Source organism: Chiloscyllium plagiosum, unplaced genomic scaffold (assembly GCF_037043375.1).
Source record: "Chiloscyllium plagiosum isolate Xiang-an unplaced genomic scaffold, Cpla_swu_hap1 HiC_scaffold_11, whole genome shotgun sequence".
Taxonomy (NCBI): domain Eukaryota; kingdom Metazoa; phylum Chordata; class Chondrichthyes; order Orectolobiformes; family Hemiscylliidae; genus Chiloscyllium; species Chiloscyllium plagiosum.
This window is the reverse complement of record NW_028270149.1, coordinates 40,201,329-40,215,943: the sequence shown is the minus strand read 5'-3', so window position 1 is coordinate 40,215,943 and position 14,615 is coordinate 40,201,329. Positions and strand designations below refer to the sequence as shown.

Sequence of the window (14,615 nt, the reverse complement as noted above, 5' to 3'; positions counted from 1 at the left end):
ATAACATACTTCAATTACAACTGAGAGGCACAGGCTTTTGTTGAAGGAAACCAGCTGAGCATGAACAACTCTCCAGTGCCTTGACCAACAAATCATTTTTCACAATAAGGTGTAGAAACAAGCCAAAAACCAGCATTCAATAGAATCACGGCTGACCTCTGCAACTTCAACTCCACTTCCCTGCCCACTCACAAACTCAATACTCAGAGACCAATGTTCTAAATAATGGAGCATCAATTTTCTGTTGTAAAGAATTCCCAAAGATTCAAAACCCTTAGAGTAATTTCTTCTCACTTTTGTCCTAAATGATTGGTCCTTATCCTGGGACAAAACCCACATTTTTTGGCCTGCCATAGCACAGTGGTAGTGTCCCTGCCTCTGAGTCAAAAGACCTGGGTTCCAGTCTCACCTGCTCCAGGCAGGTGTAATAACATCTCTGACCAGGTTAATTTGAAAATATCCATACCCACATTAAAAGTCTTAGTCTGCAGAAACTATTTCTCAGTGGCTACCTTATCAAGCTCCTTTGCAATTTTATATGCTTCAATCAGATTGCCTGCCCTTTTATTAAAGATACAGAGAATAAAGGCTGAATTTCCTCAGCCTTTCATCACAAGACAACCAGCTTATATCAAGGAACTAATTTCATAAACCCTCACTGCACCACCACCAGAGCACATACAGCATTTTGTCTGATTATATTACGAGGTTTTAGTCTTCACTTTTAACACTGAACAAAGAAAGGTGGAAAGTTTGGTACCCCAATTGCTGTTGGAGTCTGAAACCAGTTTCAAAATGGAACAAAAGTAACAATCTAGACGGAATCTGAGTCAAAAACCTTTCCTGAAACTGAACCTCCTGAAACACCACCAATAATGGATATTACCAAATTCATTGAGCAATTTAAACAAAAGGACACTGGCAGTCTCAAATTCTCAAAGTAGTGAATTTAGACCACAAGATTTAGAATGAAAATACACATCGGCCTTTGTTTGCAAACATACTTTGAACCTATGCTAGTCCCTTGATGAGGAGACTAATTTGTTGTCTGGTTTAAATCAGCAGGTTATTGCTGGAAAAACAGTTATTATTGACCTGGACTGGACTCGCCATGTGAGCATTGCCAATATTAGGGCAGGTCAGAGGGGAGGAAGCCTGAACCGAATAACTTACTTCCCAAAACCTGTTCACTACCTGTCAGGCACAAGTCAGAACTTGGACAGCAAATTCTCCACTTCTGTGGATAAAAGTAGCTCCAACAATACCCAGGAAATTTACCAAGCAGCCCATTTGATAGCACCAAAATCACAAACACTTCCTTGACTATTATTGTTCGGTAGCAGTGTGTTAGAAGACTCAGAAGTACTGAAAAAAATTGAAGCACCTGAGACTGCACCTTCCAAACCCACAACTATCATTTAAAAGGACAGGGTACAAAGGACATTGGGAACATGCTACTCACGATCCTAACTTGGAAAAACAGTATATATGACCATTCCACCATTGTCACTGGGTTAAAATGTTCCAAATAGACTGTGGCAGCTCACAATCACTTTCAAACTAGCAATTAGCGATGGGTAATAAACAGTGGTCTGAATAGCAATGCCAGCATTCCCTGAATGAACAAGCTAAATAATTCCAGCCTCGGGCAACTGACTGTGTAGAGCTTGCACATTCTCCCCGTGTCTGCGTGGGTTTTCTCCGGGTACTCCGGTTTCCTCCCACAGTCCAAAGATGTGCAAATTAGGTGTACTGGCCATGCAAAATTGCCCGTATTGTTAGGTACATTAGTCGGGGTAAATGGAGGGAAATAAATCTGGGTGGGTTACTCTTCGGAGGGTGGGTTACTCTTCGGAGGGTCGGTATGGACTTGTTGGGCTCAAGGGCCTGTTTCCACACTGTAGGGAATCTAATTTGATTAGGTGCAAGCCAAGGAAATTAATATTCCATGAAAGTGAGAAATCCTCACAGCAAAGACAACTCCCCCCAACGTACCACTACCACCTGACTTCACCTGAGAACTAGTTTCCTTGAAACTGACAAGAAAACTCAAGTCAGTTGAGACTTGCTTGCTTCACAAGACCCTCAACGTCAACATCAAATCTTCAACGTCATTGAAGAAATGACCAGCCTATCATAAAAGGTAACTATAAGCTGTAACTACATGTTGCTTTTGTTTGTATCTAATATTTGAATTTGAGAGGCAGTGAGTAAAAGATTGCACTACTTGGAGGGGAAGTGAGTCAGAAGACTAATTGTTTATTTTTAAACCCATGGCTTGCTTTAGAATTATTAGAGGCACTCACTTTGAGGGTAACAAACACATCTTTATAAAATTATGATCCTGGACAGGAAAGAGAAAACTCAAATTCTGAGGGGCAAAATCATTCCTTAAACATGGAAACCAAAATTACATGCAGCACTCCAAATATTGCCTTGTAAAACTGAAGCGAAGTTTCTCTTGTTCCTGTACTCCAATCCACTTATAACAAGAGTCAAAAAGCTATTTTTCTTCCCAATTGCTACAGTGCCTTCACAGCAACAGACGAGGGAGAATGGATGTGCCATTTGGTCCTTTCTGCTACTTCTAATTAAATAGCAGAACAGACTAGATCATGGCTGATCTGGTTTCAGTCTCCGTTGCACTTGCATGTCTACATCCAGAACTCTTAACTCACGTCTTCTAAAGATTTATCTCATCAGTCTTGACCAAATGTAAGGACCCAGCCTCAACTACCTTCTGGGGAAGAGAATTAAACACTAACAATGGTCTAAGTACTTCTCATCAGTATGATGTACAAAGCACGCAATTTTCATTAAACAGCAACATTGTACAAGTTTCACCCTTAGGATCTGCCCATCTATTCTTATGACCAAATGAATAAATATATACTTTCCCTCATTATGCTCCATCCGCCATCTTGTTGCCCATGTGAGCTCTGTATCAACAGACTATTTCACTGTCGACATTATTTTGTTCTCATCAAATGCTCACATGCATTTTTTGGTAACAATTAATGATTACATGACATAGCTTTTGCCATTTTTCCATCCATACCCCTGGAAGCAGGATTATCATTGGCTATGCCAATTTGTCGCCTGTTATCAGCTATCAACAAGCAAAGGCTGAAGATCAAACCTGTGACCTCATTTAACAAAGTTAAAATTTGACTCCAACAAAAATTTATTATTTCACCATCACAATAATCATTGTGTGACTGGCAGTTTTCTTCAAAAATGAAATGTTGCAAGAACGGAATCAGAAAACCTCACTCATATTTTGATTGGTAAAGCTTCTGTGTGATTGAACTATGCAGAAGAGAAGAGCTCAGGTTTGAAAGTCTATATGTTCACTGATCCAACAAGATAAAAGGCCAAGGTCCAAATAGCCAATATAGTAACATGATTCAAAAAAAGGAACTATCAAGGCAAATCAAGAAAAATAAATACATGTTTCTAGGCTTTGGGTTTTACAAACCTTAAGATTGTTGAAAGGAAAGACAGACAGAGGTAGCCAATTTTTGAAAATTCACATAAGTGACAATAACAGGCAATATTGGGAGTCTTGATTTCAAATCAAGGAGGATGCAAGAAACAGAGCATGTTAGGATATCAGTTTTGGAGTTTACAAGGAATGACAGTGCAGGTTCAGAGGAGTGTTGACCAACATATCAATAAACGAATTGAACAGTTGGAAACAAAACTGATTTAGATCCATAACAAGGTGGATCTCATTTTGTTTTCAACAATGTGATATATCAGTACAACCACGAAGTACATTCTAATTGAACCTTTTTACTCCTGGACAATGTGTAGGTGGATGCGAATTAAGGTACTTGTTGTATTATAGGCAACATGATCTTTGTCAGAAGTATAACAGATCATTTCCCATTAGTAGAGTAAGTGCAAGGAAATGACCTTAGTTTCATTTGTGCAGCAAAGAAAACTGCTCCATGAAATCACTTCTGGCATGTTTGCTTTAAGTATGCTTTTAACTAGCATTGACAAACAAGAGAAGCTCATGTATTTACTTCACAGTTAATGTTATTCAATGAAGCCTTCCTGCAAATTAAAATAACTCATTGTGAACAGATGATAAAATCATGGCTTGCCGAAATGCATTGCAAAGATGTTGGCTTTCATTTATCTCCGTCCAAATGAAGCACTCTACTTCAAATGAAGTACGAGGAGTCTGTTAGGTTACTTTAAAGCCTCTGCAATTAAAGAAGCAAACAAAATTAGGAATAAAAAAGTATTTGAATTTTCCATCAATTGACAATGGTGGTTACAAAAACTCTAAAGCTGGTGTGATCATTGCAATAACACCTACGAAGTGAAAGACAACACATACTCAAAGTCGGCTTGAAATCATTACTCAAGCACATGCAAATCTCGCAGGCAAAAATATTCACAGTTCATTCATATGCTGGTTAATACATTCGCTGCACAGAGTCATAGAGAGCTACAGCAGAGAGACATGGACCCTTCGGTCCAACTTGCTCATGCCGACCAGATATCCTAAATTAATCTAGTCCTATTTGCTAGTACTTGGCCCATATCCCTCTAAACCCTTCCTATCATGGACCCATTCAGATGCCTTTTAAATGTTGTAATTGTACCAGCCTCCACCACTTCCTCTGGCAGCTCACTCCATACACACACTATTCTCTGCTTGAAAAAGTTGCCCCTTAGATCCCTTTTAAATCTTTCTTCTCTAACTCTAAACCTATACCTTCTAGTCCTGGACTCTCTCACGTCAGGGAAAAGACCTTGTCAATTTACCCTATCCATGCCCCTCATGATTTTATGAACCTCTATAAGATCACTCTCAGCTAAATCAGCCTCTCGCTACAGCTCAAATCCTCCAACTTTGTTCAGAAAAGATTTACAAGGATGTTGCCAATTTCTAGTGTGACAACAACCTTCCTATAGGAGGAAGACCGGAATTGCAGACAATATTCCAAAAGTGGCCGAACTAATGTCCTGAAACATGACCTCCCAACTCCAATACTCAATGTTCTGACCAATAAAGTAAAACATACCAAACAGTACAAGATGGTTAGAACCTTTTGGATTAGAAGATTTTTTAAACTAAATGAATAGTTCTTTCCAAAGAAATAGGTTGTGACTGTGATTCTGACACCTTCCCTTTCCACTCAACAGTATTGTGAAAGTTTGAGATCTGACACCTGCAGAGCTTCCAAAATGTAGGAATCCCAAGCTAATAAAGTTATTAATTTAGCTTTCTACACACACTTCACTATCCTATCTACCAGCGACTCCACTTTCAAGGAACTATAAAAAAAATGAAAAGGCTTCACATTTTTGACAATCAATCAAAAATGTTTACAGTATGGAAAGTGGCCTTTGAGCCATCTTGCCTGACAACTGATGTCTGGTTTCTCAAATAACTATCCATACGACAGAACAACTTAAACAGCATTTGTCCAAAAAAAGAAATCTGTATCCTGCCTCTAAAATCAAGATGATTCAGCACAAAAGACCATTCAGCCCAGCAATCTAATTAATCCCTACATTTTCCCCAGTGATCATATTTTTCCCTTTCAAGCTTTTATTCAATTCCCTTTGAGAAAACTTTTGAATCTGCATTGAACAACCTTTTAGATAATGCATACCAAATCACCACAACTTGACACATTAAAACTTTCCAAATATTGCTTCTGGTTCTTTTGCCAATCATCTTAAATCAGTGCCCTTGCATCACAACCCTTGTCACTGCAAACAGTTCTAATTTACTCCAGCAAATCTCTCCTTAGCTTAGTCTATGTTTGAAAGAATCCCAGTTTCATATCTCCCAGGTGCATAATTTCCTGCATCAGCTCTAAAACGGAACCACCTTAGGGTCTCTTGTGGCACAGTGGTAGTTTCCCTACCTTTGAGCCATCTGGCCTGGATTCGCAAGACCCATCTGTTCCACGCATGTTAAAAAAGATCTAAACAAGGTGATTAAAAACTCTAACAGCAACGGAGATTACTTGCCTTAATTCTCTCTCACAAAAATGGGTTACATCACAGGAACAGGATTAGGCCATTCAGGCTGTTGAACCTGCCCCATAATTGAATGAAATCATTTCTGATCTGTGACCGACTTAACAAATATTTATATATCCCAGATTTAAAATTAACAACTGATTAAACATACACTGCTGTTTGTGGAAGAGAGTTCCAAACATCAACACCCCTTTGCATGTCCAGGTGCTTCCTCATATCTCTCGTGAATGGTCTGGCCCAATTCTCAGACTAAGCCCCCTCGTTCTAGAATCCCCAACCAGAGGAAATAATTTATCTTTATCTACCCTGTCTTTTCCTGTTAATATCTTGAAGACTTTGATCAGACCACTCCTTAACCTTCTAAATTTACACATAACAGGACGAATTTCTGATTTTGTTTCGAATTTGTATCATCACTTCTTAACCCCATGTCCACATATCATACTTGTAAACTCTCGAAGGCCAATATATCCTTCCTAAGGTGTCATTTGTCATGTCACAGGTCATTTCAGCAATTTCTATGTCTTTCTAAATTTGACAACCTAAGTTTTCTTATGGCTTATGAAAATTTGATAAGTGCCAAAGATTTTGTGAAAATTGTACAGCTTTGAATAGATTCCCTATAGTCTCAATGGTAGAATACTTTATACAATGATATTTCAACATATTAATATTCCTACAAACACTATTCTTATTTTTATGTAACAAAACAATTGAAGTTGCAATTGCTGAATTGAAGACAATTTCACCTTAAAAGAATTTAAGTAGTTTATAGTTCGCTCACTAGGAAAATATTTGATGGGATAAACTTCCACACTGTATCATGGCCGATTTAACAACACAATTTTAAAAAGATTCACCAAACACACATGCTGTAATTGTGTGTAGAAAGGATATTGCATGATATTACATAATATACCTATGGTCATTATCAAAAAGAAGGTAATAATGAATATTCATATTTTACAACTATAAATGTTCTATTCAGACAAAAATAGTAAATTTGAAATTGATGTTAATGCAAGTAAATAATAGTTAGCCCTTTTTGATATTGTAAGCAATTGCCTGCTTTTGAGTCTTCAGCAATAAAAGCAGACAATTGGTGGTGGGGACTGTACAGAAAGTAAAATTACTTATTTTCTTCCAATACCTTTGCCCGCAGGTTTCCCACCACCTCTAGGTTTTGCCCATTAGGTCTGAACTAATTAATTATGTAACTTTCTTGTCAATCGGGTTTGTGCTAGAACAGCAATCTTAATGAAAACTCCAACATGAAGGCAGTATCATGAGTAGCAAAAGTAAGTATGGTGATGATGGGAGGTAGAACATATTTAAACTAATGATGTAAAATCAACAACAAGGAGTGGGATTTAACATGAATCAGTGTTGGGTTTGTTGCTGTTTACTGTTTATATAAATGATATAAAGGACAGGACAGAAGTATTTTCATGACCTGATGCTGCTGCTTCAGGGGTCCAAAGTATGCTACATGTTGTGCACAGCAATTTCTTAATGAAAACTACTGCCAACAGCATGCAGGAAAGTTTCAAATTATCTGGAGTAGCAGATAAGGATAAAGGGAGAATCAAAGTGAGAACAGGGCAGGGAAAAATCCAACAACAGTATGATGTATATAGAAAGCTAAATTAATAACTTTATTAGCTTGGGATTCCTACATTTTGGAAGCTCTGCAGGAGTCAGATCTCAAACTTTCACAATACTGTCGAGTGGAAAGGGAAGGTGTCAGAATCACAGTCACAACCTATTTCTTTGGAAAGAACTATTCATTTAGTTTAAAAAATCTTCTAATCCTAAAAGGTTCTAACCATCCTGTACTGTCTATCATAAAGTATATCGAAGACATAAAGACACAGTTTAGTGAAGCTTTTCATCTTGCACTGATTACCTTCTACTTTCCTTGCATGAAATAGAGATATTGCGGCAAATAATGGGAGCAAAATATGTTGAACTGGTTAAGTATTCAAATAAGTGAGAAATTGAGTTAGCTATTGGTAATAGACTGATGAACTATTGAGTCTTCAGCAATCATGTAATTTCTAATGTTCCCTGAAGAAATCTTACTATCCAAGCAAATAAAAGACAAAGGTAGAATTTGTCTCAAATTGCAAGTCATAATTACCTGTCTTAATTCCAGACTGAAACTTGATTGGCAATCCCTTATGAAGCTTAGCAAATGGAATTACAATGTTAAGCTTTTCACTATAGAAGTCTTAATGTCCATAATGATGACAATTGTCTCATTCGTAACAGACCAGTAGCCATTACTCTTTATGCTAAATCACCCAAGGTGGAGAATGGGTGAGGAATGCAACACTTCAGTGAACCTTCAACTCTAGATTATCTTTTGATTGTTTGGGTGGAGAGAAGGACATGATTCAAAAGATTAAAAGCATTTCCATGTGATTAAGAGTTTTAAAACTCCAAAGAGTGGATTACTGAAATATTTTTAAAAGAATCCTCTACAGTTTTAAAAAAAAAATTCATTCACAGCATGTGGATCTTGCAAGTGAAGCCAGATTTATTTTTCATCCTAATAACCTGGAGAAGGTTACTGGTGAGACTCTTTCTTGAATGGCTGCAGTCTGTGTGGTATACACCTAGACAGTGGCTTTGGGAAGTTATTTTCAGGATTTTGAGCATAAGTAAAAGAACAGCAATCTGGTTCTAAGTTACGATAGTATGTGGCTTAGAGAGGAACTTGAGAGTGGCTGCAACGCACTTACCAATGTACATTATAATGCCATGTGTGTTGCTGTTAGGGGGAGTTAATGTTGAAAGTGTTTTTTTGATAACAAGCCAATCAAATAGACATTTTTCCTGAATCATGTTGAATATTTTTGGAGTTGCTTTCAAAATATTCCATCGCACTCATCACGTGAAGATGGTGGACAGATTGAGAAGTTGAGTGAATTACTCGCTATAGAATTCCCAGATTCTGACATTGTTATGTTGCCACTTATTTATATAGCTGGTCCAGTTCAACTTCAGGTCAATGATAAACCCCACAATGTTGATAGTCAGGAATGGCAATGAAACTGAAATGTCAAGGGAAAATCTCGAATTAGCTCTGGTCATTTTCTGACACTTCCGTGGCATTCACGTTATTTGCCACACTAGCCCAAACCAGAATGTTGCAGAGGTACTGCTACATTTGGACATGGAATGCTTCATTACCTGAGAAGTCACACATGAACACTGGATAATCAGCAGCAAAAATCCATACTTCTGACCTGATGAAGGAAGGTCATTGATGAAGTAGCTGAAAATGTTTGGTTTCAAGGCACTTCCATAAAGAACACCTGAAACAATGTCTTGGGCTGAGGTGACTGACCTACAACCACCACAATCATCCTTGTTTGTGCCAACTATGACTCTAATCAAGAGTTTCCTTCCCACCAATTCCCACTGACTCCATTCTTTTCAAGTATTTCTTGATACCACACTCAGTCAAATGCTCCCTTGATGTCAAAGGTAGTCATCCTGCTTCCCCTCTTTAGTTCAGCTCTTTTATCCATGTTTGGACAAGGATGTAAATGAAGTCAACTGTAGATTGGCCCTGACAGAACCCAAATTGAGGTGGTTATTTTTGAGAGTATCATTTTCTAGTACTGTCGATGATACGTTCTATAACTATGCTGTTGATTGAGGGTAAATTCCATGGTTTAACGTTGGCTAGGTTTGATTTGCCCTGCATTTTGCAAAGCAAGCATATTTTCTACAGGCGATTTTCTATAGTTCTCTGTATGTCAGTCTTGAAACCCAACAGAGAGCTTGGCTTGGGGCGGAGTTCTGGAGCACTACTGTCAGGACACATGGTCTTTACAGTATCTGGCACCTTCAGCTATTCCTTGACAAGGGCTGAATGAATCAACTGGGCTGAAAGGTGATGAGATGCCCAAAACCTCAGCATCATACACTTGACACTTCTTGCTGTCTCTTTTTCAATTTTTTTTGTGCTTAAATGCTGTTTTTCTCCTTCAGTGTGGATGAAGATATATTTGTAGAGCTTCCTCCTCCAGTGAGTTGTTTCATTGGGCACCACCATTCACAACTGAATGAGGCAGGTCTGCAGAGTTAAATCATTGTGGGTTGTCAGATTGCTTCACCTTTCAATCGCATGCTACTTCTGCTGTTTGGCACGCTCATAATCCAGTTTGGTAATTTCACCAGGTTGACGCCTCATTTTTAGCTCTGCCTGCTGCTGTTCCTGAAATGACTTCTTGCGCTCTTCATTACACTTGGATTGATCTCCAAGTTTGACATAAGAGTGGGGACATGCCAGGTTATGAGGTTAAGGAGTGCAGTTCAATACAATTCTGTCGCTCCTGACGGACAGAATGTCTCATGGATCTTCAGTCTTGACTTGCTATATCTGTTTGATATCGAGCTAATTCCACATGGAGATACTGAAACACAACTGTATGTTGACAGCAAAGTCAGGATTTTGTCTCCACAGTGACTTCTGTCAACAGTCATGGACAGATGCACCTGCTACATATAGATGAGTGAAGATAAGTTCAAGTATATTTTCCCTGTCAACAATTCCCTAACAATCCGCCACAAATCCGACTTGGCAGGTTTCATTTACTGATTGGTTAGTATCGGATACTAACCATCTTTTGGTGATAGACATTGATGTTCCCCACCCCAAGTACATTGGCATCTTCAGTAAGTTAGCTAAGACAGACTGAAATCGGGTTTCCACATCCACGTTCAATCTGATGCCTTGAGACATCAACAAGTCCAGATTCAAATGTCAAGGACTCCCAAGCATCTCCCTCCTCACTGTATATTACTGTTCTCGCCACATTCCCTGTTGGTGGAATAGGACATCCCAAGGAGTGGTATTGCTTTGGACAAAGTTATTTTCACAAAAAATCCTCTCTTCCAGAAAATGTCAGGATATTGCTTCACTTGTTTGTAGAACAGCTCTTCCAATTTCGGCATAAACCCAAAGATGTCAGAATAGAAGACTTTGCCAGGTCAACAGGGCTACGTGCACCTTTGTCATTTCCAGTTTGGTCCATGCAGGGTGGTTTGCCCTGTATCATTCCTTTATCAGCCTTGTAAGTGGTTTGATTCAACTAAATGGCTTACAGGGCCATTTCAGAGGATACTTAAGACTCAGCCCCAGTGGATCTGGAATTCAGTCAGCAATGAGAAGCAGAAACCCAAACTGAATCTCACCCATTCCAAAAAAATTAACATCAAGTTTTTGTCAGCAAAATCAGCACAGTCCAAGGATCAAACTCTAATGCACCTGATCGTGTCACTCAGTTCTACACTAGGGAATGCTTTTAACAGTTATTTCAAGACAACCATCATTCATACAACTGATATTGCCAATAGCTAATTATTCTAGCACAAACCAGCAATATTTCCTCTCCATAGCATCAATCCTGCCACAACAGAAAAGTTCAGCATAGCATCTCACATTTTACCGGCTATGAGATAGTTTAAAATTGGATTAATGCTTGGAGTTAAAAATTCAGAATCAAGACAAATTAGTAAATAAATTGCAAAACTCAAAAAGGAATCGACTAAAACTACTTTTTGAGGTCGAGACACCCAATACAACAGCCTGAGTACTTCCAAGTACAAGAAATGGCAATTCTTTTCTTGAGCACAAAGTTCTTTTTTCGTATTTCGATTAGCAGCTTTGGAACAGTGCTGTCCAATAGAAATTGCTAATTAGCTGGAGGCGGAACTACTATGAGATTTTCTTTTAGGAATATCCAATAACTTCAAAACAAAATCCTTCACATGCTGACCAAGACAAATTTAGTGCACTGTATATTTACTTAATGTGTACAACATTTAATGACTTTATAAAACAAGAATAAGGATTTAAAAAACTTGGGCATTTTAGCTTTTGTATTTCAATTTGACCAAAAAAAGCTACAGGATTCAGATTAGAAACCCATGGCAAGTCTCTGTTAGTCGTTTTTTATGCATGAGTTAGGAACAAGATTTCAAATTAGTCACATGCAGCTAATGTACTGGATAATATTTTATGAAACCATAAATTGCAACTTTCTCCCATCCATTCATTAGATATGCTTCTCAAAATATTAACTACAATACTATCCTTCAACATTGTAATGCAGATCCTCGATTGGTCAGTATTTGACAAATACAAATGAATTATTTCATGGAAAATTCTGCCCCTTTTCCTGAAATATAACATCTTTATTTTAACAACTATTTGCTGACTTTTCTCTCTTGTTCAAACAGTTGCTTGCAGCATAGGTGTTGGAGTTCATCACCTAAGAGATCGTATAGAGTTGATTCAATTGGATCAAACATCAGGAGATTATTGCACAGAGACATTCAAATCAGGGAACAATATTAGTGTCTTTCCAATACACTACCTTTACCAGCTCAACCAAATCATGGCCAACTAATGTAAACATCACTGGATACTGCCACCAATCTGCTCATCCAAAACTCAAACCTGCAAACCATGATGATCACAAGTTCCATATTTACATGCTGTTAAAATAAATTAATCTCAATTAGCTATCCCCCTTGAGAGTGCTACCACTGACTCCAAAGTAGCCATCCTACTTCAGCCAAAAGCTCTAAAGTATCCCAGATCTGACCATCAGTCCGTACTTATCTTCTGCAGATTGCATACACAGCAAATCAAATTTTGAACATGAACAATGGCAAGACAAGCAAAATAAAATCCAAACTAATCTCCAACAGGTCATGTTCAGAATAATAACTGTAATTATTAGTTGAAGGTACCACATTTTCAAATGCTACAATCTACACTACTTTTATAAAACATGCAACTTCCATCTATCACAGGAATTAGCAGAGCATATTCAGCCGAAATTACATTTTAAATTATTCTGGCAACAGCAAATTAACATTGTTTATGTGGAACAGTTGTTACGGAAAATATATTTTTACAATGATAATAGGTGAGTTTAAAGATAGATGAAGAAAACAACTTTGTTTGAGTCGTTCTCCAGTGTCAAAAACCTAAAATTGTGCTTACCATGGGTAAAATTTTTAACTTAAAGAACGTTTCAAAAAGCAAAGATTGCAATACCACTGTACTTCAGTGATTATTGGTCCAAATGTATGTGGAGTTTTATTTTGGCTTTCAAGCAATTATAGGCTATGGAATCCAGCTTTTGCCATAATTAATTGAGTGGAAAACATTTAACTTATTTTGATTACTTCTGCAACTCATTTACCTGTGTAGGAGCAGAAAAAAACGAATGTGAAGTTCACTTGATTTTTTTGGAGGAATTGGGAGGATGGGGAAATGACTTTTTAAAACCGAGTTCCATCATTACAGTACCTGCATTTCCTAACTTACATTTTATTTATTTTCAATATCAAGATCTCCTATTATACCTTTGAAATTTTTAATAACTAATTTTTTAGCCGTCCCCGGCTTGCTGTTGGCGAAGGTGGTGGATTTGGTCAGGCCGTTAGCATGCCCCGTGAGCACGGAACAGCCGCTGCTTTTCCTCTGCTCCTCCGCCATCATCACATCGAGTCCAACAAAGTCTAGCGAGTCCTCGAACTTGACTCTCTTCTGAAGCTGGTGGTTGCAGCAGGTGGAGGTGGAGGAGGTAGAGGAGGAAGACTTGGGGGCTGCGGAGGGGAAGAGCTGGGTTGGCTGAGGTGTTTGGTGCTGGTGGTGCTCGAACTCGCCGGCCTCGGCTAACTTTCGCTTCCTCGGACTAACATCAGCCTGTTGTCGCACCTCCTGCGGTGAATTTTGTGAAGAGAGGCCCGTTCGAAACATGAAAACTTGGAGCCGACGCCGTCCTATTGTTTTTTTAAACAAACTTGCGTGCTCACACACCCCCGGTCTCGAAAAAGAAAAAAAATCGGGGATGGGGGAAACCGGGAGGGAAAAAAACAGGATTAGTACCGACTCCAAAACCCTCCACTAAATTTCGGCCACTTGTTTTGTCAATAGAGTAAAATGGCGGCACTTCCGGTGACACTTTGCATGCCGGGAGGTGAACTGTCCGATGACGTCACTAGGGGCGGGCCTACTCATTCCCCTCCAATTTCCCACCTCCCTCATATTCTCTCACTAAATTCCCACACTCGAGGCATTATCGCTTAGAAATACTGCCCAATATTCATTCATGTTTTGGGGGAAGCACAGGCGTGTTTTTTTAAAATCTTTGCGGCATTGTCCCTTCTCATTCAGCTTCTTTCCAACAAAGCACTGAAGGCATCACAAAAGCATTGAAATTTACACAAAAATTAAACAGAGAATTGCGGATGCTGAAAATCTGAAATAAGAAATGACTTTACTGGCGGAATTCAGCAGCATCTGCGGGGAGAAAGTAAAGTCAACGTTTCGTTTCCATCCCTGTAAAAGTGAACTGGGCAGGATAGTGATAAAATGGATTCTTGTCAAAATGGACACATCCTCAGTTTCATGAAATTATGTAGAATCTACATCATGGAAATAAACTGTTCAGCCCAACTGGTCTATGCCTTTGTTTGTATTTCATACCAATCTTCAGCTAGCTCTGTGAGGTTTGCAGATGTCGTAAACTATTTGTAGTCCGTTCAGTATTCTGCACGGACGTGGCCAAAAG

General features: G+C 38.6%; 1 protein-coding gene across 4 annotated transcripts in view; it reads right to left on the bottom strand.

Moving 5' to 3' along the window:
* Positions 1 to 14,002, bottom strand: part of cul4b (cullin 4B) — an 86,913-nt gene extending 72,911 nt beyond the window's left edge. Inside the window, exon 1 of one of the 4 annotated variants that reach the window (XM_087991985.1) lies at positions 13,405 to 14,002. In XM_087991985.1, the coding sequence (XP_087848111.1) occupies positions 13,405 to 13,801 (397 nt within the window). In that variant the 5' untranslated portion in view covers positions 13,802 to 14,002. Of the gene's footprint in view, positions 1 to 4,112; positions 4,550 to 9,207; positions 13,334 to 13,404 lie in introns of those variants that run through there. The other 3 variants (XM_043704821.2, XM_087991984.1, XM_043704822.2) reach the window with 3 other exon arrangements.
* Between the last annotated feature and the right edge of the window lie 613 nt (positions 14,003 to 14,615).